Source organism: Rissa tridactyla, chromosome 4 (genome assembly GCF_028500815.1).
Source record: "Rissa tridactyla isolate bRisTri1 chromosome 4, bRisTri1.patW.cur.20221130, whole genome shotgun sequence".
NCBI lineage: Eukaryota > Metazoa > Chordata > Aves > Charadriiformes > Laridae > Rissa > Rissa tridactyla.
Window position 1 is genome coordinate 30441280 of NC_071469.1, and position 15609 is coordinate 30456888.

The following is a 15609-nucleotide window of genomic DNA, read 5'->3' on the forward strand; positions in this document are numbered from 1 at the left end:
TCTCTTCAAACAGAGGGGGCTGCCCTTCCCTTATCTACCTCATTTAATTTCCACCGATCCCTCCTAGCATTTGTCCTGTCCATCTGAAAGGGGGGGGGGGGGTTCCTCCCCCTTTCCTACTCTTCCCCCTTTGCCCACCTCTGTCTCTCCTTCTTTCCCCACAAGCTTAAACCAATTACGCCGCTTTGCAAATAAAGTGCCGCCCCGGGGGGAGTTGCAGGCGAGGGGAACTGCCTTGTTTGCAGGTGCATCTCCGGCTTTGTAGGTGCGAACGCCTTTGTGCGGCGGACAAATGGGGAGAGGAGGAGGAGGAGGTGGGTACTTCTGCGACGTAAGATCCACATCAGCTCAACTCCACTCACATCCCAGCCGGCACTTCCTCACTTTCTCAACTGTCTCGCCCCACACCGCTCCCTGCCTCCTTTTTGGCTGGTTATAGAGGAGAATTCAGCACCCCCCGCCCCTCGTGAGAGCTGGCTTCCTGCTAGGTCGGGCTTTCGGGCTCTTTTCCTGCTGCCCGTCGCTCGCTTGCAAGAGGGCTGGATGGTTACACCGGGCAGGTTGGCTCCATAATGTTAGGGACTGTGAAAATGGAAGGGCATGAAACCAGCGACTGGAACAGCTACTACGCCGACACTCAAGAGGTGAGTAAATCCCAGGGTCTGGCTCCGCTGCTGCCCCTCTGCAAGGGGGAGGGGGGCCGGGGGGAGGGCTGGGGGTTTAGAGGGGGGCAGCAATCGGAGGAATCGGTCTCCACTCCAGATCCTGCCAGTGCAAACGTGCCTCCTCCCTCCCTCCGGCGCTGAAGCTGGCCAGGCTTCCCCGAGGAAAACACGGCTTCCGAGAGCCCCGGGAGGCGTTTGAGAGAGACCCAGGGCGGTTGCGGGCCCGCCGGGAGGGCCGGGGGACCGGGGGCAGCCCTTGATCTCATCTAAAAGGCTTTAATCTCCGCTTGCGGCGCGCACAAAAGCGTCCCGTAAACTCTTGGCTCGGGGCAGAGGACTCGCCGCGCTGCCGGCCCCCGGCTCCTTCCCGGCAGATGGCAGGGGGCGAGGGAGCCGGTGGCCAGCGCGTCCCGGGGCGGGGGCAGCGCCTTCCCCGGCCTCCTCGGCGGGGCCGCCGGCCTCTCTGCTGGCCGTTGCCGGGGGCCTCACCTGTTAAAGCCGAGCGAAAAGAAAGGGGGGGGCGGGGGTTGGAGAAAATAGCCGTTTGTTCGTACTTTGCGAGGCGGGCTGGCGGCGGCGTGCGCTGCTGCCGCGGGCCGGCTGGCGGCGCTGCCGGGAGCGGCCCCGGGAGCCTGAGCGAGAGGGGGGCCCGCAGCCCCGGACCCACCTCCCCGGACCCGGCCCGGCCCGGCCCGCGGCACCCCGGGAGGCTCTTCCCTCCCCCCTCTCCTCCCCCCCCCCCGCGCCTGTTTGGCAACATGGTGCCAAAGAAGGGGGACAACCGGCCCGAGCGTCACCAACTCCGGCGGAGGAGAGGGCCACGGAAGCGACCGGAGTCCTCCTCGCGGCGCGCCTCGGCCCTGCGGGGACTCGGGGGGCTCGCTGTGTGTCGCTTGCGGCTCTGCGGTGAGGGTCCCCGGGGGAAGGCAGCGCCTGGCAGCCCCGCCAACAGCCCCGCGGGTTGCCGCCCGGGAAGGAGCCGTTTTAAGGAAGTGTGGCGGCGAGGCAGGCACCTAGGTGTGCGCACCCGGGCATTGCATCAGCACAACCCGGACACACGGCTACACAGTCCCCACGCCTCGTCCCTGCACCCCGGAGCTGGCACACAGCCCCCATAGGGCCACGCGGGCACAGGCAGATACGTGTCACCCTACTGGCATCTTTTTTAATAGAGGAAAGTCGGCTAAGGGCAAATAAGGGTCATCCTAATTATGTGCCGTTTCCAGACTCATTTATCCTCGCCATACTCATTATCCACAAACATAAAGTTAAGCGACCTTCGCTTTTGCTATATTTTAGCCTCAATATTTTCTCCTCCCCTACTACTTAATTTGAATCCCTGCATGGATGCAAGTTGGGAAACACACCCGCGTTCTACCGTCTCAAATAATTAATGTGATCCTCTAAATTAAAAGCGCGTTTATAGGCTCGTGGAATTTGTAGTGAACAGTAATGAATTTTATACACTTAACCGTCGCCTAAACCTCCTTTCCTTAGCCGTATTGCCTTTGGTCGAGGTAAAATGGGAACGTCTTTCTTCCTCCTGTTAAATCAGATGCCGTACTGGAAAGCACAATTTCAAGCTCTCCGGTTCTGCCTTTTTTAAGAGTTGTGTTCTGTGGTAGGGTGCTGCATTTTTTGCACGTCGGGGAACTGTAGAAAATCTCAGGCAGGGAAAGTTCAGGCTTTTCGTACTTTGGGAAAGTTGAGGTTGGTTTTACTTTTTTTTTTTTTTTAATATATCTTTAATTTAAACACTGACTTGATAGAAAATGAAGACAAGGGGAAAGCTTTCCACAGATGAAATGCGCGGACGTGAGCTATTTGGTTTGAGTATTATTTTTTTTATTGTTTGGGGTTTTTTTTGTTACAAGACATTATCGCATCTTTTGCAGGAACAGAAATTTAAATCGGCGCAGGGTGGGAGAGATGAGTGAGATGATAGTTCTTAAAATAATCTTTCTTAAGCGCAGGCAGTTGAATTTCTCCTTGGCGCAGGCCGTGTACGCCCGTAAATTTCAACAATCTGAGGAGTTTCAATATTTAGGTAGCGAGACGGGGCGCAAAATCAGCAAAACCGCGGGAATATTCCTGGAGGAAGCCTCTTCCCGGGGCAGATAAAGCCCGCAGCCCGGCTCTGCGGGGGTGCGGAGCTGCTCCGGGAAGGCCGTCGGTCCGTGCGCCCCGGGGATCCCGGCGCAAGCCGCGGCACGCCGGTAAAACGGGAGGGCGTCGGGACCGAGAGCCTGCCCCCCCCCCCCCCGCCCCGTGTCTATTTATAATCACGTATGAATTAGACCTTTTCATCGCGCCAGCGGCCGTTCCGCGCGGCTTTTGGAAAGCGCCTTCCCGGGTGTCGGGGGAGCGGACGGCGTCCCGCGGCGGGGGGTTTGCACGGCTCGCTGGGCAGGACGGGCGGATCCGGCCCCGGCGCGTTCCCGCACGCCCCCCTCTCCCCCCCTAACCCCCTCTCTCCGTCTCGCTGCCCTAGGCCTATTCCTCGGTGCCCGTGAGCAACATGAACTCGGGGCTGGGCTCCATGAACACCATGAACACCTACATGACCATGAACACCATGACGACGAGCGGCAACATGACCTCCAGCTCCTTCAACATGTCCTACGCCAACACGGGGCTGGGGGCCGGGCTGAGCCCCGGTGCCGTGGCCGGCATGCCGGCGGGCTCGGCGGGGCCGGTGAACGGCATGCCGGCCGGCGTGGCCGCCATGGGCACGGCGCTGAGCCCCGGCGGCATCAACGCCATGTCTGCCCAGCCGGCCCCCATGAACGGGCTGAGCCCCTACGGCGGCATGAACCCCTGCATGAGCCCCATGGCCTACACGCAGTCCAACCTCGGCAGGACGCGGGACGCCAAGACCTTCAAGCGGAGCTACCCCCACGCCAAGCCGCCCTACTCCTACATCTCCCTCATCACCATGGCCATCCAGCAAGCGCCCAGCAAGATGCTGACGCTGAGCGAGATCTACCAGTGGATCATGGACCTTTTCCCCTACTACCGGCAGAACCAGCAGCGCTGGCAGAACAGCATCCGCCACTCACTCTCCTTCAACGACTGCTTCGTCAAGGTGGCCCGCTCCCCCGACAAGCCCGGCAAGGGCTCCTACTGGACCCTGCACCCCGACTCCGGCAACATGTTTGAAAACGGCTGCTACCTCCGTCGGCAAAAGCGCTTCAAGTGCGAGAAGCCGGCGAACAGCAAAGCCCCTCAGGAGGGCAGGAAAGATCAGGCCGGGGCCTCCAGTTCCAGCTCCAACTCCCCCCTGCACAGAGGCCACAATAAACCCGCGCAGCTGGACACCGCCACCTCCCTCTCCAGCTCCAACCCGTCCACCAGCCCCCAGTCTATGGACCACAGCGGATCGAGCACGGAACTAAAGACCTCGGCCTCGGCCGCCTCCTCCACCATCAGCTCCGTCCCCGCCTTGGCCTCCGTCCCGCACCCCCCTCACTCCTTAGCCCACGAACCCCAGCTCCACCTCAAGGGCGATCCCCACTACTCCTTCAACCACCCCTTTTCCATCAACAACCTCATGTCCTCCTCGGAGCAGCAGCACAAGCTGGACTTCAAAGCCTACGAGCAGGCGCTGCAATATTCCTCCTACGGTGCCAGCATCTCCGGCGGGCTGCCCCTGGGCAGCGCTTCCATGGCGGGCCGGAGCAGCATCGAGCCCTCGGCCCTAGAGCCCTCCTACTACCAAGGTGTGTATTCCAGACCCGTGCTAAACACCTCCTAGCTCTGCACCCCCCGCCGCCGGGGGCGAGCCCCTCTTCCCCTCCGCCGCCCCCCGCCTCTTCCCCTCCGGCCGCACCGCTGCCGCCCGCTCCCCTTTCCCGGCTTCTCTCCCCCCTTTCCCTCTCCCTGCGACAAACCGAGGTGTTTCCGCACGCTGCGTGCACAGGACTGTTACTTTTTAATTGTCTCGCAACGCGTTGTGTCTTGTTATGATTCCACCACGACCTCCTGCAAAGCCGGCCGCGTCCCGCTTGTACATAACCCCCCTCCCGCCTCTGCCGCCCAGCCCCTCTCCCCGGAGATCCCCCCTAGCCTTTGCAGGGTGTTATTAAAAAAAGAAGAAAAAATTGTTGAGCTTGTAAACTACTTGTTTGTGCTTTCCGCCCCTTTGTCTCCCCCCCACGCCCTCACCCCTTCTGTGCTCTATAATCTCATGTAAGTTTACAGGTATGTGGCAATACTTTAACAATACGGAGATGAAGAAGCGAGTAGACATTTAAGACTTTTTTTAATTAAAAAGGCTTTGAAGGACAATACTGCTGTGAAGTAGCAAAACACTAAGAGAATCTCTAAGCAACAAGAGGACTATTTACTTTCTCGGATCATCCTTTTGATACTTGCAAAATAAACCTTCGGCTACTACAACCCGCATACACCCAGATGCTGCGGGACGGATCCTGCACTCCCGAGGGGACCGACTGGAACTTTGGAGTGCAGGATGCGACCCTTATTTTTTTCCAAGTGTTACCTGTCTTGGGATGTAATATAAAGTTACAAGAGGTCACAGCCAGTTGGATATTTTTTTTTTCCTTCCCATCTGTTACTGAAGATTCTCGTTCATCAGGAACTCTCATCAACATGTGGATGACATGCTTATTTAATTTAAGTGTCTTCATTGTGTACCAGCTAGAACTGTGTTATCTATAACAAGGTTATTTTCCCCCTCCCCCAGGAAACGTTGACTATTACACCGACGCAAGGAAAAGAGGAGAGCTCTGTCACTCTCCCCTTTTCCAACTTGTTTAATAAATCCACATCAATTTTTTTTTGTGTGTGTGGCCGTTTAATTATCGCCATCGTTAGCTTGTTTCATCCAGTGTTAATGCACTTTCCACAGTTTTACACGGTGTTAGCATAGCCAGACGGGTTTTATTATTATTCCTGTTCGCTGTCTCAATGTTCTTAATTTATTGCATGGTTTATATTTTTTTCTTTCTTTACAGCTGGAAATTGCTTTAAATGACAGTAAAAAAAGAATTACACGTGAATTTAAGAAATTTTGTTAATTTTATAAATGTGATTGTAATTGAAAAAATATTTTGATTTAAAACGATAACTGAGAATTTAATGCGTGAAGTATGTTTTTGATCATTTGCAGTTAAGGACTTTAAATAAATCAAATGTTAACAATGAAAGACTTCTGCTATTTTCTTTCAAAATTTCTGGGGCGGGTTGCGGAGGACGGAGCCGTGTGCCAGAAAAACAAACGCGGCGCTAAAGCGTGGATGTGAAGAGGAACGATTTGTACGGCCAGGCTTGTGGAAGGAGGGAAGGAAGGGGACGCGCCCGCAGGCTGCGTTTGCGGGGCGCCGCGGTGCCACCGGTGTGTGCGGGTCTGTATGTGGTGGTGTCTTTTTTATTCTTCTTCTTCTTTTTAATTCACGGTGCCGGGGTAGGTTGAGAGAGGGAGGGGAAAAAGCCACCCGAGGCGGTGTAACCTCCTGGGTGCTTTGCAGCCAGAGCCGGCGTTTCCCCGCCGGACGGGGCGAGGCCCGAGGGGAGCATCTCCAGCGCTGTTCCGCCTCGCCCCGGGCCGCTGGAAAGGCTGGGCCGAGCTCCCAGCCCTGGCTCGGATCTATCCCGGCGATAACAGCAGCCGCGCTGGTCGCCAACAAGCGGCATCGTCGGGGCGAGGAGCAGGGGGGGCGTTAAACGTGAACAGATTTCGCTGTGCTCAGCCGCCTCCGTGTACGGCCGCCAGATAAAAGAACTGTGTAATTCTCATAATTACCGCATAATTGCCCCCCTGACGGGTTAGGGACAACGGCGGCAAACTAAATTTGAGGGGTCGATTTAGAAAATAAAAGCCAAACCAGCGTCCCAGAAATCTCACCGAATTCCTCCAGCACCGCTACCCAGCGAAAAACGGGAGAAAAACCGCATTGGAGAGCCCTTCTGCCCTGGGTTTTGCAGGTGCGGCCGGACCGGCCGCGGGGCGGGGGGGAGGGACCGAGATGGGAGCACGGCGCTCCCGGCTCGCCGGAGCCGAGCTGCGCGGCGCGCTCGGTGGGGCGGAGATTTTCCGCGGGTCCCGGCCGACCTGTAGGGTCCTGCAGCGGGAGGGAGCGGGGGTTTGTGCCCGGGACGCCGGGTTTGGCCGGGTGGTCCATGACCCGGCTGTGCCGTCCCTTCGCCCTCCGTATTTTCTGAACTGGCAAAGGCCGACAGATGCCCCGCGGCCAGGGGCAGCTCGGGGTTGCTCGACACCAAGTCCGGGCAGGTGGATCCTATTTAAAGTCCCGCTTCTTCTGCCAAAAGGAGCTGCGTGCGGATCGAGACAGGATGAAGCCCGTTTGCAGCAGGACTTCACTTGTCTCCCGCAGGCTAGTCTGCAGAGAATATGCCACTGCAGCGTGGAGACATTGATTTAATGCCTTGGGCTTGTACACAGAAAATATCAATCGACCGACAGCGATAAGGCAGCAGGTTTCACATATCAGCTGAGGAGCACAGACCGTGTGTAATGGAAATATTCGAGGCGTGGGTAATAAATGGGTTTAAGCGGACCGACGCGGCTCCAAACCTCTCATAGATAAGGAGCGGAGCCTGTCACGGATACAGCGTGTGCCCCTTCGCCTCTCGCCATCAAGATTATATTCCTTCCCTTTCTTCCCGTAGCCAAATGGTGGCTGCAGTGGGCAATGATCCACTCACATAACAAGGATGCGGCTCACGTTAAAAATGCGGGTTCCCGCCGCAGAGAGCGCAGCTTTCTGTGCTCGGTGTAGGACTTGGAAGTGAACAGAGGGGAGAAGAGTCCCCTGTTTTCTGTCCCGCTTCTAGCTGCCCTGCTGCTGCTTTCATCCTCTGTTCAAGAAGCCCCCAGCCACAGTGCAAAAATCAACTAAAAGTAGGCTTCATAGGAAAGAAGGGCGAAACCCCCCGCAGTATGTAGAGGGGAGCTTACGAGCATCTCCTTCCAGCCGGAGCCCTCGCTCGGTGCCAGGGGGGAAGGAGCTGGCGGGTGCGGGGGTTTTGCCCGTGTCGGAGGTGGTGCCTCAGCCCCGTGTCCGGGACACAGGCAAAGCGAAGACCCCACCAACCTGCGGGCTCCGGCCGTCACCGGAATTTATAGGGGAACTTCGCCTTTTCCTAAGCGGCAATTACCTCCGACCGGCCACGTGCGAGCGAAAACGGCTCATTTAACGTCATTAAATACAAGCGGGGAGTAATTCAGGGTGGCGGGGGATCTTTGTAAAGATTTACGCGGAGTTTGGGCGGTGAGGAGGTCCCCGGCCCCGGGCGGGGTGTGTCGGGTCCGTTTGCGGGGCCGGGGCCGGGGCCGTCGAGGCGGCGCGGCGGGGCCGGCCGCGACCCCGCGGGGATGGGCAGGGGCAGCTCCCGCAGCCGGGGGCGAGGAGCAGCCGAGGGTCCTGCCCTGGCACGGCCGGGCCCTCCTCTGCCGCAGGGTCCGGCGGCCCCGCGCCTCCCGGCAAGGGGGGCAGGATGGGGCCCTCGTCCGTGGCACGTCCTGGGAGCACCTGGGAAAAACACCTTCCCTCCGGAGAAGGGAAGAGTCGATGGAATAAAATCAACTTCAGCCGCGCAAATAAGGGGGGAGAACTAAAATCACAATTACTTCCTGGGTTGTTTTCTGACTGAGGATGGGCAACACTGACATCTACATCGGCAAACAATCGGAGGGTGTACATTTATTGGAAGGAATTAATTTGAAATGTTGGGGACGGAAAGATGAGAAAAAATATTTCCCGCTCAGTTTTTCCCTCTGAAACTTAGTCGTGTCAATAAAATATAAGTAAATTGTAAAAGAACGGCGCGAGAAAACACTTCAGCCGCTGGCATAGCTTCAAAAATTGTTTTGAAATGTTGAGTAGATATTGAATACTTGAATGGTTACTGGTCCGCCAACATAATCCCGAAATAAATGAATTCCCCTGCTGTAACGCCAACTAGCCTTTAAAAGAGCAATTGACTCGGTTTTAATTTTACAGCGATATTGTAGATAAAACGCTTGATTGTGATAACAATGAACCTTGTATTATTTCTTTTCTGTTATGATAAAACGGGATTTAGGCATATAAGTGTGAGCATATGTGACTAATCTCTCTGAAAAAAATATTTTTAAAAGAGAGACTCAATAAATATATAGTTTTCGTGTGCATTTTCGTGACAATTTTAATTCGTGAAGAAACAAATTTTCCTCATACAAACATAGGATAGAAAGTTCTCTCGTGAGGCATATAGATGCATATATTGTGTATATTAACATATACACAATTAATATGTATTTGTTTCCAGGGGAGACAAGTGGAAATATACACAACACACAATGACCAGGCGAAAATCACACCACAATAGTGCACAGAGAGTGACCGGGGTACGGAATGTACACGTAAGTCCTCGCAAAACTCCCACGCTGCAATATTGTGTTAGGAAATATAGGAGAATGGTTAATAGCTAAAATAAAAATGCAATTAGTTTGATTATTTAAATGTCAAGGGCGGTGCTGCAAAATGGGTCATTTTTTTCCCTTAATGCAAACCCAGGCTTCTCAGCTACTAGCAAAGGCAGAGTAATAACTAAAAAAACAGATTGTACATTTTCTGCGATTTGCAGTGTCGAAAGGTCTTTTACATCGGGAGAAAATAACTGAGGGAAGAGAAGAGTGGAAAACGGGAGGCGATAAGAAGAAAACCTGCCTTTGTTCTCTCTGGTTATTTTCTACTAATTATTCTGCCCATTGTGACAAAGTAGCAGTTAAGGATAGATTAGTGTAAATAACCCCGCATTTCACTCCCAAACCGTGCAACTTTCTGGCCCAAGCCGTGCCATGGTGTTTGTGTTTCTCCCCTTCACCTCAAACAGAAACTCATTGAGATTTCAGATCTTTGAACTTTGGACAGATCAAACTGCCAGCGCTCACCTTTGTCTCCAGTCATTAGGATTGAAAACATATGTAGCCTCATGGCAGAATCCGTTTGTCTCTACGAGGGGAAAAAAAATTGCAATCTGCTCACTTCCCCCACCCCAAAACTCCTGCATTTAGTTGAATTCATTGAAACCATCATTTCCCGGAATGGCGCCTCTGCTGCGGGAGCATTGCCCCAGTGGGTTTTGCCCAGGCGGGTTATTTTAAGGGAAGCTCGTAGTTATTTTGCAACTACTGTTTCACTGTCGGTGATTTGATTTTTCACATGAAATGTTCGTGCACCTGCTCGTTATTCCAAGGGGGAGCCACCGACAGAATGGGAAGAATTATTGTTATTGTTATTATTATTATTGTTATTGTTATTAATTATTATTATTATAGCAGGCAGAACAGGCGCTGAACCTGAGCGTTGCCGGGCTCCCGCTGCTGCCCCGGCGGCGCCTCGGGGTTCCCCCTACGGCGGGGGAAGCCCTGAAGCGGCTCGGAGGCGACACGGGAGCGGGCGGGACGGGGCCCCGGCGGGCTCCCGCCAGCCCCCGCCCGCCCCGGAACCCCTGCCCGGCCCCGGTGGCCCGAGCCGACCCCAGCGGGCGGCATTGCCCACCTGTGGTCCAGCCCAGCTTTGGGTTTGCAACCCCCGTCCTTCGCCTTCACTGGCCCCCCGGGGGGGCAATCGAGGGAGGCGGGGGTCCCCGGGTGGGTATATTTCGCGTGACCCCATTTCTGCTTCCGAAATCCCGTCCACACACCTCTCGGCAGTGAAAGGGTGCCGAGTCCGCCGTCGTCCGGGGGAAAAAACACCCCCATCAGCTGGGGCATCCCCTTCACCGACGGGGCGCCCGTTGGCCGTGAGCGGTCAGACGGAGGTGCTGTGTGTCCCCCGAGGGCTGGCACACGCTTAGGGAGGGCTCCGGGAGCTGCCCCACGCCGCTGAGAGTGGGACACGCGTGGTTCCACCCCGCGCCGTGCCAGCGGAGCTCTCCCCTAACCCCCACCATCCCGGGCACCGGGGCGCAGAGCCGCCGGCCCCGGGAGCAGGATCCGGCCCTCTCGCAGCAACCATTTCTACGGCAAACACCGCCTTTGTGCCCGATACCTCTAAGTGCTCCCTAATGAATCATCTACATTTGCAATCTACTGCGCAGTAGCTGAAATATATTTTCCCCTTTATTCCTTCTTTTCTCTGAGCCTGCCCGGCGGGTTGCTAACACATTTCCTCCGGTTATGACCGGCGGAAAATGTAAACATGTTGGTAACTAGGAGGTGGGCCTCATTCTGCAAACCGGCATCTCTCCATAGTGACTCTCAGTAATGACCTCTTTAGCATAATAAAGCCCCGGGGGCGGGGAATCTTTGAACTGCGGGGCAGGAGATTGGAATAAGAGCATGTCTGAACTTATTCAAATGTATGCAACAAGTTTTCTAGTTCTAAGGTTATCTGATGTGACCAACAGACGTTTTCCCTCTTCCTTTTTTCCTTGCCTGGTCGCTTTATCTAAGGAAGTACTTTACAAACTTCAGGTATGTCATTACGTTATATGAAATGGAAAGAAGGGGGGTGGAAGGCAACAAAACCAAGCCTCGATCCCTCATTTAGTGAGAACCCCCCCCAATAATAGAAAAAGACTCTTGTTTAGAAGGGGGAATGCCCTCGCCTCCAAATACAAGGCAGCAGACCTAACATTACGCCCTGGCAGAACCATCAGAAATCGTGAGCGGAGGGGACCCCGCACATCCCCACCTGCCCACCGGAGTCCCCCTGTAGCCCCTCCCGGGTGCCCGGGGCCGGTGCACACCACCACCCCGCCGCTTGGCCCGACGGACACCGGAGCAACTCAAGAACCACGGCGCATCTCCTCGGGTCTCCCTTAAAAACACCCCCATCGGGACATCGGGGTCCAGAAGACGGGGGAAAAAAGAGCCGCTGGCCGGCGCAGAGCAGAGCTCTCCCCCCCCCCCCCCCTCCCCAGGCAATTGTTCCCTTGAGCCCCTATTAATGCGGGACATATGTTATCCACAGGCAGTAGGCAGCGGTAAGACTTCGCCATCTAACTTGTTGCTCAACTTACGAGGCGGTTCTCATCTTCTCATCAAAAGCCGCCGGTCTTTCTTCAGCCGTATGGACAAAAATGTGAACAACAATGCCCGCCTCCCTTCACTTCAAAAGCTGCCATCGCGGAGGCTACCCAGAGAATTTTCTCTCTGCCTTTCATTCCCGGTTTGAAAAAAGGCACTACAGGGCCAAGGCGCTCCTAATACTCTTTGATGGGGATTGAATTCATTATCTCCAATAACACAATTGTGCTTGGCCAACGAAAAGAGCAAAGTAATACTCATCTAGAATTAGAGAGCGGGGCTCAGAAGAAAGGGAGCGGGAGGGTGAGGGGGGTGGGGGCATTTCAAAGGAAAAGGCGGGGGGGGGAGAATGAGAAAACACCTATATCGAAAATCGGCTTGGAAGGAGGGGGTCCCCAGCAGTTTAAATTACAGAAGTGTATTAAGTGGCGCATTGTACGGCTCAAGGCGCGTTGGTGGTCTGACTGCGCATTCCTCCCTCCGCCGGCCGAGCCGGCACCGCCTGGCTTGGAGGTTCTTGACGTTTCCCTCCCCGGGACGGCCCCGGGGCCGGCGGGCCCCGTCGCTCCGTTACTTGTCCCCGCGCCCCCCGGCGCCCGTCCCCGTGTCAGCCGGGCTGCAGGCCGGGGGGACCTCCCTGCCTTGGGACACCGGCCCTTGCTCGGGTGCTGCCGCAGCACCTGCCGTCCCCGCCTGCTGGCCCTGGCTTCGCGGAGACTTAGCAGCGATGGGGAACGGCCGCAAGCACAGAGCAGCCAAACAGCCCTCCCTTTCTCCTTCCCTCCCTCCGACACCTCCAGGGACTGCAGGGACACCCAGAAGCCTGTCCGAGCAGGGATCGGGGTGAGATCTCTCAGCACCATCACACCCCGACACCGTCCAGGGCAACGGGCGTGGACCCCCAAACGCCACCAAGGGTTAGCAGTGGCAGCAGGCACAGCCCGGGCTACCGCCGGTTCGGTCTCGTCGGTGGAGGGCAGAAGGTGGAGGAATGAATGAAGGACGGAGCGAATGAATGAATGAACGAACGAACGGGGCGAATGAATGAGTAACGCACACACAAATAAATAAATAATCGAGCACAAAAATCAACCGATTGGAAAACCGCTGTGTTAATATGAGAGATTAAAATATTTGCCTGTTTGGCTTCCAGCGTAAATGTTTTCTATCGGGTGTTATCCAAACAGGCTAATTTTCAAAGCCAAGCAAAATACAGCGACGAGCGGTTAAAGGCGTTGCACGTGTGACGGGCGGCTACGGGGCCCTGCGCGGGTGGTGTGCGGGTGCCGGTTACACGCGTGTCCGCGGGCACACGCAGCGGCGGCGAGACGGGCTAGAGATGCATCTCCGCGCCTCTGCGCACACGCAGCCATCCCACCGCAGAACCCACTTGCCTTTCCAAACTTCCCAGCGCCCACTGCAGGGGCCCGGAGGAGCTTACGCCGGCGCGGAAAACCGAGGGAGAGCCGCCAGGTCCTGGGCAGAGATGCGCCCGCGGAGCGGCGGGGAAAGGCGCGGAGCCCCAGCCTCACACCCTGGGTGTTTGTCACACCTTGCAAGTGATGTCTTCAAAACGGCTTTTCCCACCTTTAGGCGGTGGCAGTTACAGGGAAGGGGCCCAGCAAAGCGTATCGGTCACCCAGGGACCTCCTGGCTGCTCCGGGGCGGGGGGGCAAGGGGACACCCCCCTTCCCAAGAGTCAAACTGCTCTCCGGGGAGCCGGAGTCCTCCCACCCCACCCTATTTTGGGAGCCGAGCATCCTAAACTGGCCAGCTGAGGAATTCACTCCGGGAATAAGAAATCCCATCGCCTTCGATCGGAGGTTTGCCCCAACAAGGGACACATTGGCCAAAGGGAGAGACAAGAGGAGAGACAGGCGACTTCTGCCAGCCCCCGTGTGGGTTTCCTCATGTGCAATAATGCTGACCCTGTCGCCTTTCCTCTCACAAGACAAAGCTGACCTTGACAGGACTGGTTTCTGTGGATCCACACTCCTCCTTTTAAACACTCCCTGGGCATGGAATAGTTGTGGGGGTTTTTTTTCCTTTCTTTTTTTCTTTTCCAAATGAGTGTGGACCGAGATTGCACTGACTTCAGCAGAGTCCGAGGTTCAAGGATTTCAGGATACTTCCCACTTTGTAAAGTGCCTTAGGGGTTTATTTTTATTTGAGGGGAGGGGGCTGCTTATTTGTTTAAGAAATTTAAAAAATCTAGAATAAGGTGGTTGTTCCCACGGAAAGCAGTAGCAAAATATTTTTGTCTTCTGCAGAAGTAGGAGGAAACCTCACGTTGTTTCTGCTGAGGTCTGTTTAGACCAAGCATGAACGTTAACCGCCTAAGCATTTTACTCTTTGTAGTTTACCTCTCCTTGCATAATGACTTCTCCAAAGTATACATTAAATGACCACATACTTCACGTCCAATAATTACTTTTTACTAGTCAGCTTACCTTAACCATCAATGCGCCGTTTATACTTTTACACAATAGACTTTAATTGTTACAAGGGAGCCCTTTGGTCTATGAGAAATAATTTGTTTTGTGCCGTGGCACAAACAGAGGATTAGGAGTTCAGGTAAGGAATAAGCAGCAGCAACAACTTAATTCCTAGGCAACAAAGATCCTGCTTTCACGCCAGATTTCTTTCTAGTAAAAAGCAGGACACGGCACCATCTCCAGCTCGCTGGGCCAGTCAGAGAGTAGTTATCTTGCATTTCTTTCTGGTTTAAATCTGTCCAGAGTTTCCCGCCCTTCATCCCTTCCAGGGCCAAAAGTTGCATGTAATGTTATGCAGTGCTAAGTAAGGATAAACATCCGAGATTCGCTAAATTAAACAGATTTATTTTTTTTTAATAATCACGATTTAACAGGCAGCTCTGTGGATTTAATTTTTAGCATTCCACATTTCCAGTGAAACCAGTACAAGGGTGACTGGTATTAGAAATACCACTTTCATTTGGACTGATGGCTGATTTATTTTTTTTCCCCTGTAATCACCAACATACTCCAAATTCGGGTAAAAATTGTAAAAACCAATCAGGTTTAGGATGGAGATCTCCTTTCCCTCCCAGCGGCTGGGCACTGACAGAGCATCACGGTGTCCCAACTCTTGCCCCCTACCTCCATGGGGCGGCGAGTGGCTGGCGAGGGTGGGGGCACCCCTTGTTTCTGAGTTTCCGTGGGTGTTTCAGTGGAGGAGACAACCTAGGTACACATGGTGGCTGAAGCCACTTGGAACATTCCCATCTTTGGAAATAAATCCAGCGATAAATGGACCCTGAGCTCCAACCCACTGGCTTCAGCCTGTCCCGAAACCAGCCTGGCCATCATCCGTGACAGGCGGCTTCCAGCTGGAAGGTTTCAGGAGGCATCTCACAGGCTCCCACCGCCACCCTCAGTTGGAGTGTCATGCAGTGGGGGGAGTTGTGGACAGCCTCAGCCTACCTCCTTCACCCACACCCCCCTGGGCTTTTCCTCTTGCCTTTCTTGGCTATTGGTGCCCTTTGACACCAGTGAAGGTGGGAATGGCTTGCTGAGACCATGATCTCCTAGAAAATGAAAAACAAAGGGGGGACATACAAGTTGCTGCAGCGAAAAACTTTTGCATGCCTGTATGAGTGCAAGCCACTGGGTCAAACCCACTCGAGAACCAAAAAGGACAGGAGAGACAACCAAGAGGTACACAGCAATGCCCTGCTGAATAAAAGCAATCTGAACGCTTTCTCTTTTCTCGACACCATCTTTTCTCAACTCCTACTTTAAGAATGAAGCCAGCTGAGATCACCCTCCTAATACCACTAAGCAAGGCATAGAGGTGCTTAAGGATGCCGAAGAATGCCTGGGAGGACTCTGGGCTGCAGATAGTTTCTACTCTTCCATTATCAGAGGTGTAGGTTAGCTGGTAGGTTTCTTTCTGCCACTTCTAGGAACCTGGAGACTGATCTAC

The 15609-nt window shown here is 54.7% G+C and overlaps 1 protein-coding gene across 1 annotated transcript; it reads left to right on the forward strand.

The window, feature by feature from the left end:
- The first annotated feature begins 207 nt into the window (after positions 1 to 207).
- FOXA1 (forkhead box A1) lies at positions 208 to 4614 on the forward strand. The gene is made up of 2 exons (XM_054199624.1): positions 208 to 644; positions 3157 to 4614. The coding sequence occupies exons 1-2, from the start codon at positions 573 to 575 to the stop codon at positions 4417 to 4419; spliced, it is 1335 nt and encodes a 444-aa protein (XP_054055599.1). The 5' UTR covers positions 208 to 572; the 3' UTR covers positions 4420 to 4614.
- The last annotated feature ends 10995 nt before the right edge of the window (positions 4615 to 15609 follow it).

Bases quoted from the DNA above. Each gene is read 5' to 3' on its own strand.
- FOXA1 (XM_054199624.1), top strand. From the start codon at position 573: ATGTTAGGGACTGTGAAAATGGAAGGGCATGAAACCAGCGACTGGAAC. The intron at 645-3,156 runs GTGAGTAAATCC...TCGCTGCCCTAG, and splicing joins ACTACGCCGACACTCAAGAG to GCCTATTCCTCGGTGCCCGT.